General features: G+C 41.4%; 1 protein-coding gene across 1 annotated transcript in view; it reads left to right on the top strand.

Annotated features, from left to right (window-relative positions):
• The window catches only part of MCF2L2 (MCF.2 cell line derived transforming sequence-like 2), a 334,093-nt gene that overhangs the window by 169,611 nt on the left and 151,089 nt on the right, over positions 1-13,393 (top strand). Inside the window, exon 14 of the mRNA XM_007936022.1 lies at positions 3,661-3,749. Coding sequence (XP_007934213.1) covers positions 3,661-3,749 — 89 coding nt within the window. The remainder of the gene's footprint in view (positions 1-3,660; positions 3,750-13,393) is intronic.

Below are 13,393 nucleotides of genomic sequence, written 5' to 3'. Positions count from 1 at the left end.
TTCTGGGTCTGTATCCTGCCCCCTTGTGTCTACCACTTTATCCTGCTTCTTTGTGTGGTCTGTGATGGTCTGTTGTTTCCGAGGCATCATGACGTTGTTGTATTTAGATCTCTGTTAACTGTTTATGAAGAGCAGCCAAGGGTGGTTCAGGCTTTTCTTGATGGTTTTTTCGTTGGCCCATTGCTTTTCAGTCTTGCAGGCCCCGAGTGTCCTTGGGGTTGCTGGAAAGCAGAAGGTGTTCTTAAGTCCCAGAAATCTGCAAGAGCGCTCTCTCTTTAAATATCCAAAATAGTCAATCTGCTTTTTAAACCTTCAATATGGCAGCAACCTCTGGACTGGCAAAAGCCCACAGCCTCAGGCCACCTTTCTCTTCACCTTCTCCGTTTGTTCCCCAGCCACCGTGCACAGTCCTCCTTGCAGTCACTGGCTAGCAGGGTGATTTTTAGGTTAATTCTTAAGTCCTACCACCACAGGAATCTGCGAGAGCAGTGTCTCTTTAAATATCCAAAATAGTTGAGCCACTTTTTAAACCTACAAAATGGCGGCGTCCTTCGGAGTGGCAAAAGTCCACAACTCAGCCCACCTTTCTCTTCACCTTCTCTGTTTGTTCCCCAGCCACCGTGCACAGTCTGTGCGGTCCCTGGCTAGCAGGGTGATTTTTAGGTTAATTCTTAGGTCCTAAGACCTAAGACCCTGTACCGTCAGGGTTGCTCAGTTCGCTGTCAGACCACAGCTCTGTATGTCTCCTTTTTTTGGTATTTTCACGCAAATTCTTCTGCTAGTTGGGCTTTAGTCCACTTCTGTATCCTTCCCTTCAAGGTTCAGGGGTCCAAGATTATCTTCTGTGTCTGTGTTAATTGGTTGTTGAAGAGGGTCTGTGCAGTCCTTCTGCCTACTCCGCCATCTTGCTGGAACTCCCTATTTGTTTGTTTGTTTTCATAGATAAGGAGACTAAGGCACAGAATTTACTTTGGTAATGTGGATCCTGTACTTGGAAGAGCCAGATTTGAACCCTGGAAGAATGCCTTCTGAGTCCATGCCTTTCATTTTTTCATTATACTTATAATGTTAACAGCAGGTGATTGATTCTCAGTCAGGGATCACCAACTACAATGTATCCATTTCTAGCATCCAGTTATTATTTCTGGAATTATTCACTTTACAGAGATACTGCAGAGTGAACAGCCCAAAGTAATGCCATTTGTCATAAAGTAGCTTCAGTGGTCACCTAACCTGGGACAATAAACAGTATACTTTGCTACAGATTTTGACATAAATATCTATGAAAAACCCACAGAAAACTGTGTCCAATTGGCCACAGAATCTAGGGGTGGGAGAGGCCTCTGGAGACCATATGGTCAAGCTCCATCATATCTAGCACATATAAGAATCAAAGTGATATTTTGGTGGCTTTTGATGGATAGCATCTTGTCCATAGGACTTAGAAATGGTCACTTACTGCCTCAGGTTAATCACATGCATCCTGTGAGTTTCCTAGGGGAGTGAAAACAAACACAAAGGATGAATAGGAACTCAAAGGATCACTTCCTTTTTAGCCTTCTAGCCATCACCCTCAACACAACCCTTTGATAAAGCTGGCTTGTAAAGGCTTAAGTCCCAGTCTTACTAACAGATGGCCATGGAGTCTGAAGAAATGAAGTGAAATCTCCCAGGTATCTGAGAGCATCTCTGGGAAAGAGGAAAAGAGAGAGGAGAGAAGGGAGATAGAGTGACTGACAGAAGAGAGCAGGAACAAGATTCCATCCTGACTTAGCTATTTGATTCTGTCACACAGTCATCCCACTTATAAATGTGGTTCCGTCAATCCTGAAATCCAACCATCAGGTCATCAGATCATTGTTCTTCTGGGTAGGGCTCTCATGAATATCTCATTCCCAATAATATAGTATGATTGTGTGTGTGTGTGTGCGCGCACACACATGTGCATGTGCAAGTGTGCACACATGTATACAGAGAGAGGATTTTATTTTATTTAACTTTTTATTGTGATTTGGGTGCCATTTTAAAAGCAGAATCATTTTTCATTCATTAGTTCATGTACATTTTGCTTCATGACACTGATTACATTCCCCATAATGTAGCAGCTCTCCACTCACCTTCTCCTTGTGGTTACATCTTCCCTGTGTCCTTCTTACCTATGCATACCTGCCTCCCTAGCTTTCTCCCTGGGCAAATGCTGCCCTTCTGATCTCCCATAGTTGACTGTTCTAAGGAGTGCATCTCCCTGGTGTAGTTTGGCTGAGAGCTAAGCCACAGGAATAAGTCCAATTCTAGGGCTGAAGGGTAACTAGGAGCCTTAACCTTAGGGGTTTCACCAGTATCTATCAGAACAGTAATCCTGGTCTTTTTTATGCTTTTGAATTTTGTTCCACTTTTTTTTCTTCCACTTTATCCAGGATCTCCAATTTTGATTCCTTTCTGAGTGGTTGGCAATGGTAGCTGGGCACTATCTAGTTCTTCTCATCTCACGGTCATGTAGGCTGAGATTCCCGTGGTCCACTGGTACCTTGGACTAATCGTTTCCATACATCTTTGATTGCCTTCACTCTTCTTTGCTCTGGATGAGGAGACACCAATGGTTGCATCTCAAAAGTTAAAAGTTAAATCATTAAACATATAAGCTTTTAAGACCCCAGTCACTACTCACTAAAGCAGGATGTAGAACAATGTTTTTGTGTACTACATTGTGGCAATTGAGCTTGATGTCCCCTGCAATCATGGTCCTGAGGCCACAGGCCCAGTGACAGTCCCTCAAGGTGCTTGGTTGTGGCTAAAACATTATCCTAACTTTGTCCTCTGTTAGCTATATGGGCATTTTTATAGCACATACAAATATGTATATGGGAATATTGTCTGCCAAACCTGTATATGTTTTTGAGTATATTCCTGTTCACTGACCCACACCTGATCTTCTTATCTATCTACCTCTGTATCCACTCATAGATTAGTGTTTGTTATTACTGATAGTGCAGTATTTTGTATGTAATAGTATTTACCTTTGTTGTCTATACCGCTTGTGCATCTAGAGAAGGATTTTTAAAAAAATTGTAAGGAAGTATACCAAGTGGTTGTGTTTAACTGGTAAGATTTTAGTATTTTCCAAATTTTCTATAAAGAATATGAATTAATTACCTTTATAATGGGAAAAAAAAAACATTCAATAAAATATGGTACCTGTAATTGAATCTAGTCTTATAATACAAGACCAAAATCAAATACAATACTATGTAGTATAGATGATAAATGCTACAGCAGCAGTGCATAAAATGATCCAGGAAATTTAGAATAGTCAAGGAAGATTTCATGAAGAACTAGCCTTTTAGCTGGGCCTTGAAAGAGGTATGATGAAAACTCTGTCATTGTCCCCAGAGACTTGACATATGCTGTGGATTAATGGCTGTGACTTTGGTCTCTTCAGCTCAAATGTCACGTCTCTGGGGTCGAGGACTCTATTTCTCTCCTGCATCTCTCCTTTGCCTCCTCTTCACCCAACATCTAAGAAATCACCACATTTCAATTACACCTTGTTAATCAACTGCACCCACATGGTCTGGCTACATGTCCAAGTCAGGCTAGGTGCTCTGAGTTATTTATAAGTTAGAGAAACAAATTAATGACAGGTTCTCTTCATCCCTCTAGCTCCTCAGAAAATATCCCAGGAATCTCATACGGAGACAGATTTGAACTTCCTAGAAAAGGAAGGTGACAAGACTAAATCTGAAGTTAAGGTAAGATCAGCTTTCTTTTACTGATAGAAATTTTTGACATGAGAGAAGATCACTGCCATAATTATCAATAAATCAGTAAATTATATTCCCCTATCATCACCTCTAGAAGTTGTGCCCACAAAAGTACATAGCACAGACTAGTGCTCCTAAGTGCTGAGAGGTTTGTTGGATTTTGTTTTTTCTTCCTTTTCTTTATTCTTATTTGCAACTCAATTTAAAAAAAAAAAAAAAACTGTTTGGTCATATACTTCATTGTTGTTAAATACTGTTTTGTGTGAGAGAAGTCACTTTATTCTTTTCTATAATCTGACCTCATATTTATATAACATTGCTGTGTAGTATATGGTTCATGTATAAAAAGAGAATGACAAAATTGCTACAGCCATACCCCCCATACACACACAAACCCACACAAGTGCATTTATAACTGGGAAATCTGAATAGACTGTGGACTATGCCAGTGTCAACTTCTTGGTTTTTATATTGTACTATAGTTGTGTAAGATGTTACTACTGGGGTGAGCTAAGGAAAGAGTGCAGGGGACTTCCTTGTGTATTTCTTTGCAACCTCTGTGAAGCTGTATATATTACAAAATAGAAAGGAGAGAGAGCATGAACTTTTGAATCAAGAAGGCCTAGGTTTAAGAAACCTAACTTCTCTAAACCTCAGTTTCTCATCTATGAAAAATAAGAATAACAACAGCTACCAGCTACCACTTGGAACTATTTAGAGCATCAAATGAGACAGTGTGTGAGAGAGTCCTTTGAAAATTGTCAGTCACTGTATAATTGTAAAGTAGCATTACACTTAAAAGCCCAAGGGAAATGAGTTATGAATATATGTTGCTCCATGGCAATTCCAGAGTTGTTGCCTTTCCTTTGCCTCATTGAAAATTAAATCTCTGCCTGACTGAATAGTTCTAAAAAAAAAAAGAGGCCAGAGATGATGGGCTCAAATGCAGGAGGCAAGAGGTCAGATCCATCATCATCCCTAATGTGTCCAAGTAAAGGAACCCACGAGGATTTTATTGACCCTTAAGGAGTTAGGCAAAAAAGCAAGCTTTAGTTTCTTCTTACTGGATGCAGATGCGATGTGGGAACTAGATTTCCAACTGACTTTTTTTTTTAGAGAGAGAAAGCTGTCAAATTTAGCCATCCTTCTGTATTCTGGGCAGAATAGGATGTAACCATTGCTATTTCTGAATTCTTCATGGTTGTAGGCATTGCACTACATGATTTTTAGAGTTAGGAAACAGTTTGCAAATTAATACACCCTTGATCAGCCATTTTCCAAAGTAAAGAGCAATTTTCTGAAATGGGTCAACATAATTAAACTTTGCCTGACTTGACATCTATGAAGTCTGTGGAATCATTAAATGGTATAAAAAGTGTTTAATCATGGTAACATTGAACATCAGCCAAGGGTTTTCTGTACCCTGAGCTTGTAAGAATATGTTTTCTGTGAAGCGATGACTGTGAGACTAGATACTGCCTTTGTTACTTACTTGTGATGGGATTTGAACTCACTTTCTATTTCTGTGACTTAATTTTCCCATCCTTAAACAACATATTTATGACCTGCACTCTTTATACAGATGCCATAGGAATTTTAAGTATGTGAGGGTTCTTGTATAAAATAATCCAAATTAGAGTGAATAATTTTCAATAATTATGAACAATAAATATCAGTGCTACCATTTTGTTTGCTGTGCAAAACAAAAAACAGGAGATATAGTCAGTAGATATGAAGCACCTTTCCTCAATGAAGACCTTAAAGTATTTGAAACCGAAGTATTTTTCCAAGGCTGTAAATCTTTATGGAAGCAGACTGCTACATCTTTCTCCCATGCAGCAGCTGATGGATCCAAACCACCAACCTTTTAGTTAGCATCTGAGCGTTTTAACCACTGTACAACCAAGACTCCAAGGTTTCTATTAGCTATTTATTATTATTTACTTCTATTTTGCATATTGGTAAAAATAGACAATGAAGATAGGTTAGAAAGTGTTGAACAGAAGACAAGAAGCTCTGGCCACCAGACATTTGGGTTCTTCCTTCTTCTGCCATGTGTTTATTTGATTCAAACTCAAAGTCTATCCTGTAAGATGCTCCTCTCTGTGTTTGGTAGACAACCAACAGTCCTGTTAAAGTAAGCACACACAAAAAAAACAAAAAAAAACCACTACCATTGATCCAATTCCAACTCATAGTGACCCTATCGGACAGAATAGAACTGCCCTATAGAGTTTTCAAGGATGTAAATCTTTGCAGAAACAAATTACCACATCTTTCTCCAACGGAGTTGCTGGTGGGTTCGAACTGCTGACCTTTCAGTTCAGTGTTAGCAGCTGAACACTTTAACCACTGCACCACCAAGGCACATAAACTCCAAACCAAACTCACTGCCATTGAGTCAATTCCAACTCATAGTGACCCCCATTCGTTTTCCAAGGCTGTAAATCTTTACAGAAGTAGATTGCCCCATGTTCTTTCCACAGAGCAGCTGAGTGGGTTTGAACCACTAACCTGGTTAGCAGCCAAATGCCTTACCCACTATGTCATCAGAGCTCTTTAGTAGGGCACAAGTGCATGTTAAATCATTCTTCTGTGTTTTCATATTTTTTCCCTTTGATTGCTTTGTTTGTGCACTTAATAAAGAGCTTCTCCCACAACTCCATACATATTAATAGTCAAGGTGGTGGAGGAAGCAGGGTAGGAAGAGATGCTGCCAAAGGAAATCAGACTTCTGCTTATAAAGACCAAGGCTATGAGCAGAAATGTGTGCAAGATCCATAAAGTCATGAACAATGTAAGAAAGTGGATTTATGCACCAAATCCCCAAATCCCAGACTTAGAAATGCAATTAAAACCAAACTCACTGCCAACGAGTCGATTCCAATTCATAGCAACCCCCACTAGGTTTCTGAGGCTATAAATCATTACGGAAGTAGATCGCCCCATCTTCCTTCTGCAGAGCACCTGGTGGGTTTGTATCACTAACCTTCGGATTAGCAGCGAAATGTGTTATCCACTATGCCACCAGAGCTCCTTAGAGATCCAGTTAGGACTAATAAATGCAATTCAGTTTTCTTATAGTCCGTAGTACACCTGGGGAAGCCATTATTCTAAAATATGTAGGAAAACCAGTAAGAAAAATGTAGTTTAGGATAAAAGGATTTGATTCATGTCTGCACTGCCCATGGACCATTAAAAAGAGACAGGGAAGTTGGCTAACATCAAGAACAGTCACAGCCACATTTGTTTTAGGACCACTGTCAAAGATGAAAGGAGCTCTGGTGGCACGGTGGTTAAATGCTCAGCTCTGAACTGAAAGGTCAGTGGTTTGAACCCACCAGCTGCAGGAGAAAGATGAGACAGTCTGCTTCCACAAAGATTTATGGCCTTGGAAACCCTATGAGGCAGTTCTGCTGTGTCCTGCAGGGTCCCTAAGAGTCATAATCAACCAGACAGCAGTGGGTGGGTCAGAAGTGAATGACCAGGATGGACAGACATTATCTGAGTCAGGGTGGCAATCCTGATTTTCTTTTGGTCATAAGCCTAGAACTCAAAGATGAAATGAAACTGCAACTAGTCTAGGAGAGCAAATCATTATATTGTAATAAGTGCCACCCCTTGCCCTCAAGAGTAAATGCACACATGGGGGTGGGGAGGGAACATATTATCTGGGAACCAAAACTTTTTGTAACTGCTATTAGAGTTACTAACAGTCACCACCTATAAGTAAAATCATGATTTAAGTATCATCAGAGAATTCATGCCCAAAAAAGGCTTTTCCTCTTCCCTGGCAGGGTGATACTTGCCATTCCAGTTTTTGAGAACTTGACAAGTTCAACTTGCCAAGGCAGTGGATCATGCTGCCATGTGCTGGACTCAGTGACATAATCAGGGAAAGCCGCAGTGGAGATCAGCTGTGGTTGTTGGCAGCAGCGATTTGTCTATTTCCTATTGTTCACATCACCAGGGGGAAGCATGACTCACAAGAGTTGCTTTCCCGGGCTGCTCACATACAACCTCCTCAGAAGCTGGAAAGAAGCCAAAGGCTGGTAAGAAATCCTCTTCTTTGAATGTAAGTGCACAGGATAAAGAAAGACCTACTGGCTGTGACAGCCAAATGACCAGCATTCTGAGCACCTACGAAAGTCATTTAAAGTAGCAAGGGCCTTTTCAGGATTCTGAGCAAGTAGGCTCCCTAATGAAAACAGCAAGGGCCGGCAGGGAAAGAGGTGAGGAAAAGGCTGTTCATGCTGACTGGGGGCCAGACCTTGTGCTGGCGCCTTATGTACTTGGTTTCTTCGAGTCCTCTAGGGCGCGTGAGGAAGATCATGTTTCCCTGTTTTATATGTGGCACTGTTGAAACTCTGATAAGTTAAGGGCGTTTCCCCAAAGGTCCACTAGTAAATAGTGGAGCTGGCATTTGAAACTAGCTGTTTACGTCATCTAGTTTAATTCTCTACCTAAGTTATCTAATTACTTATTTAATCTACCTAACCAGCAGTTTACTTAATCTCTCATACCCTAAATTTCCTCTTCTGCAAAACAGGGATCAATAATAGCAACTTCACAGGGTTATTGATTGAATGAGAAACACATGGAAATGCATAGCCAGACCTGACACAAAGCAGGTTCTTTGTGAATTTTAGTTCTTCATTTAATACTATGTTGGCAGGCAGAATACCTTGTGTAAAAGATGGAGAGGAGCTGAAGGAAGGTTTCATGCTTGCTTCCCAGGGGCCGACGGGTTGATTCCAACTCATCACAACCCCATATGTGTCAGAGTAGAACTGTGCTCCACAGGGTTTTCAATGACTGAGTCTTTTGGAAATATATCACCAGTTCTTTCTTCTGAAGCACCTCTGGGTGCACTTGACCTCCAACCTTTCATTTAGCAGCTGGATGCATTAACTTGTTCCTCTTCCTTATCTGATATATGTACCTTTTTGCCAAATGATAACAGATCAGGGCCAGGTTTCTTTCTTTGCTCTCTCATTCCTTTGACTTCCACATGCTTTCATTTAGCCCTCTGATTCTCCACAAGAGTGCTGTATGAACTAGAAGCACATTCCAGAGATTGCCCGCTATAATGTTGTGTAATGCCTGAAGTCTAGTTAGTGTCAGAGGAGATTTAAGGACTCTACCAAATTCTTAGGAGCTCTGGTGGCATAGTGCCTAAGGCATTTGACTGCTAACCAGAAGGCTGGCGGTTCAAATCCAGCCACTCCTTAGAAGGAAGTTGGGCAATTTACTTCCATAGTGATACCACCTTGGAAACCCAAGATGGGGTTGCTATGAGTCAGATCCGACTTGATGGCAGTGAGTTTGTTTTTTTTGGTTTGCCATATCCTTACAGCAGCCTCCAACCCAGCTTACTTAAGAGTTTCTAGAACAAAGGTTTGCAATGTTCCCTAGGCATGGCAGCCCTAGGAAGCACAGATTCTTAGGCACCACCCCCAGGAATTCTGTTTCAGTGGGTCTGGGATAGGGTGCAAAAATCTCAATTTTTTAACTTGTACCCTTGGCAATGAGAATGCAGGGGTTACAAGGACCACACTTTTAAGAAACATTGTCCTAGAGGCTATATTCATAGGCCATGAGGACTTGGGACAAAGGAAAACTCACAAGGTTCATATCTGGATGTCTCAGGCTAATAGAGTCCAGTATTCAAGAGAGTGATGGGGTGTAATGTTAAGCTATGAGAAGGTGTTCTTGCTGAGGGAGCAGAATGAGAAAAAAGAGATAATAACACAAAGACCACTACTGGTTTTGCTCTTTGACAGTTGTTGTTATATGCCGTCGAGTTGGCCCCGACTCATAACGACCCCTCCTTGGGTTTCTGAGGCAGTATCACTATGGAAGTAGGATTGCCCAACCTTCCTTCCAAGGAGTGGCTGGTGGGTTTGAACTGCCAGCCTTCTGGTTAGCAGTCAAGTGCCTTAGGCACTATGCCACCAGAGCTCTTTGACTAGCAAAAATAAAATGATATGACTGAAATATCTGATGGGGCCAATTTAGGTAGCTTATTCAGCTCACTTTAATATAGATTATCACTATTGCTATGGCTCATATAAAAAGGACTGTAACACAAGGTCTGTTCTCAAGCCTGTTTCATGGGGGAAACAATATCTACCCAATAATTTGTGTGTAATATGAGGCAGAATGTCATACCTACAGTAAAAGAGATGTAACATGTAGAGGGCAAAGGAGGTAGTGGCTCACAGCCAGGAAACTGGGATGGTTTTTCAAAGGGGGTGACCTTTGAAGTGAACGTTAAAGAATAAATATAACTTTGAAAGGTGGATAGGAAAGGAAGGGCATTCCAGGATGGAGAAGACATAAAGTTCCAAAAGTCTGAAAGGGCATAAGCTTCTCTGAGGATGGTTTGAGAAAGCTGAGAGTTTCAGGAAAACAGGTTCCTGAAGACTTTGGTTGGGGACTGTTGAGTCAGAAGGGTGTGGACGGACTCTGACCTGTGTTTCAGGAAGATAACTCTAATGTAACAGTAAAGAGTAGACTTGAAAGGTCAGAGATTAGATGAAGGCAGGCAGGCCAGCCAGCTGCCAGGAATTGTCACAGCCTATGTGAAACTTCAGTGGTGAGAGGCTGTTGATGGCAGTGGGAAAAAGGGACATGAGCAGAGCTCATGCCCATTGACTGGAATGTTCTCTCCAGAGCCTGGAGCACACTAGACTCTGAGAAAGTTGGTAAGTGAAGTAGTAGATCCAGGCAGGGAAAATAGGGGATAGGTTTGATAGGGAGAGAAGGGAAGACATTTAAGATAACTTTGAAGTCCCAATCTTGGATTCTTCATGGGATGAATTTATTGATCCAGAAAGAGCACTCAGGAGGAACTATAGGAAATCAGACCTTAGGACGGCTGAGTCCAGCATTTGTGGAGTCCCATAGACCTGAAGATAATTCAAAAACGATTCCAGCAATATATTGATGGGAACATCCAAAAATGCAAGCTGGATACAGAAGAGGACATGGAATGAGGGATATCATTGCTGATGTCAGATGGATCTTGGCTGAAAGCAAAAAATACCAGAAAGATGTTTACTTGTGTTTTATTGACTATGCAAAGGCATCCGACTATGTGGATCATAACAAATTATGGATGACATTGAGGAGAACAGGAATTCCAGAACACTTAATTGTCTTCATAAGGAACCTATACATAGACCAGGAGGCTATCATTCAAACAGAACACAGGGATACTGCATGGTTTAAAATCAGGAAGAGTATGCATCAGGGTTGTATCCTTTCACCATACTAATTCAATCTGTCTAGTGAGAAAATAATCCAAGAATGTGGCATCAGGATTAGAGGAAACTCATCAATAATCTGTGATATGCAGATGACACAACCTTACTTGCTGAAAGTGAAGATGGCTTGAAACACTTACTGATGGAGATCGAAGACTACATACAGTCTGCAATATAGATTACACCTCAACATAAAGAAAACAAAAATCCTCATAACTGAACCAATAAGCAACATCATGATAAATGGAGAAAAGATTGAAGTTGTTAAAGATTTCATATTACTTGGATCCACAATCAACATCCATGGAAGCAGCAGTCAAGAAATCAGATGACATATTGCACTGGGCATATCTGCTGCAAAAGACCTCTTTGAAGTGCTGAAGAGCAAAGATGTCTCTTTGAAGACTAAGGTGCACCTAACCAAGCTATGGTATTTTCAGTCACCTCATATGCTTGTGAAAGCTGGACAATGAATAGGGAAGACCAAAGAAGAGTTGATGCTTTTGAGTAGTGGTGTTGGTGAAGAATACTGAAAATACCATGGCCTGCCTGCCAGAAGAACAAACACATATTTCTTGGAAGAAGTGCAGCTGGAATGCTCCTTGGAAACTAGAATAGCCAGACTCCGTCTCACCTACTTTGGTCATGTTGTCAGAAGGGCCCATTCCCTGGAGAACAATATCACTGTTGGTAAAAAGGAGAGTCAGTGAAAAAGGGGAAGGCCCTCAATTAGATGGACTGACACAGTGACTACAACAATCGGCTCAAGTATAGCAAGGATTGTGAGGATGGCACATGACAGGGCAGTGTTTTGTTCTGTTGTACACAGGGTAACTATGAGTCAGAGCCAACTCAATAGCACCTGACAGCGAGATAGCTCTGTAACACAGGGGCAGCGGTGGTTCAGTGGTAGAATTCTCAACTTCCACCAGGGTTGATTCTCATTGAAGGCACCTCACGCACAGCCACCACCTTTCTGTCGATGGAGGCCTGCATGTTGCTATGATGCTGAACAGGTTTTCAGCAGAGATTGCAGATTAAGATGGACTAGGAAGAAAGGTCAGGTGATCTACTTCTGAAAATGAGCCACTGAGAACCCTGTGAACCACAATGGTGTGATCTGCAACAATCATGAGTATGGTGCAGGACTAGGCAGTTTTGTTCCCTTGTGCATGAGGTCAACAACAGATCTGTTACTGCAACCCCTCCCCTTTCTGTCATTGGGGCAATGCAGCCCTAGAAGCTCCAGCCACCCCCATATCCATGACTGGTTGAGGATCATTGAGCAGGAAGGCCATTGGCAGACTCTGACATGTGTATTGGGATGATAACTTGTATGACCCAAAGAGTAGACTAGGAGAGTCAAGCCTTTGGCCTTGTAGCTATGTGAAAATTATTTGTGAACTACCTGAGGGACCAAATTTGCTGAGCCAAAGATTAGTCTAATAAGCAGTTTCTCATTTGTGATTTTATTTAGGAATTAAGATTTACAGATATATAAAAATGCAATTACATTGCAATTTATGCATTAAGGCTAAAATCACATGAAATCAAACCAGCTGAGAAAATTTAGGCTATATGGGCAACTTCTTTTCAATGTCGTTGGCACAATTATTTGCTTTAAACATTTTTTCATTTGAGAATAGGAGAGGATTCTGTGTGCCATGTTCTTTACTTTCTAATATTTTAAGCAGAATCACAAACTTTCAAATCATGTGAAAACAATGTTTGCGGTCAGTCTTTTAAGAACACATTTTCCCCATACACAAAATATAAGACAGCCCAAATTGTGTTTAGAGCGCTAGTCTAGTCTACAAAAGCCAATTTCAACAGTAAGAAAATTGAAGTAATGCTGACAATACTAGCTAGCAAATTAAAAATCTTGGATAAATGAGATCCTGGGAAAAATTTGGAATTGCCAAAGTTTGCATTAGAAGCCCTTCCCTTCTTTCTCTAACAGTTTTCCATTTCCACAGAGCATCAAGACTGCTTATGCCCATCTCTTTAAGCCTGCCCTTCCCCCACAAAGGGTTCAGTCTATAAAATGGCCTAAAGCTCTTCCTTCCCCTCCCTTTTCCCTCTTGGAAGTCCCCTCCCTCCCCTCCCTTCCCCCAATGCAGCTTCTCTGGACTAGGAGAAAAATTGCCATGGAGTACATTTTAACTGTTGGTGAGCCCGTGAGTGTCAGAGTAGAATTGTGCACTCCATAAGATTTTCAACAGCCCCAGGGTTACAGGTGAGGAGAGACAACGCAGGGAAGCCAGAGTAGCAGGCCGGAAGAGCAGGAGAAAGGGGATAAAAGCCTTGAATCCAGACAGAAGAGCAGTCAGCCCCAGGGTTACGGGTGAGGAGAGACAACTCAGG

The sequence above is a fragment of the Orycteropus afer genome, unplaced genomic scaffold (genome assembly GCF_000298275.1).
Source record: "Orycteropus afer afer isolate SDZICR_OR568_19922 unplaced genomic scaffold, OryAfe1.0 scaffold00032, whole genome shotgun sequence".
Lineage (NCBI taxonomy): Eukaryota > Metazoa > Chordata > Mammalia > Tubulidentata > Orycteropodidae > Orycteropus > Orycteropus afer.
Note: the sequence above shows the minus strand (reverse complement) of the source record. Positions and strands in the feature narration are given on the sequence as shown.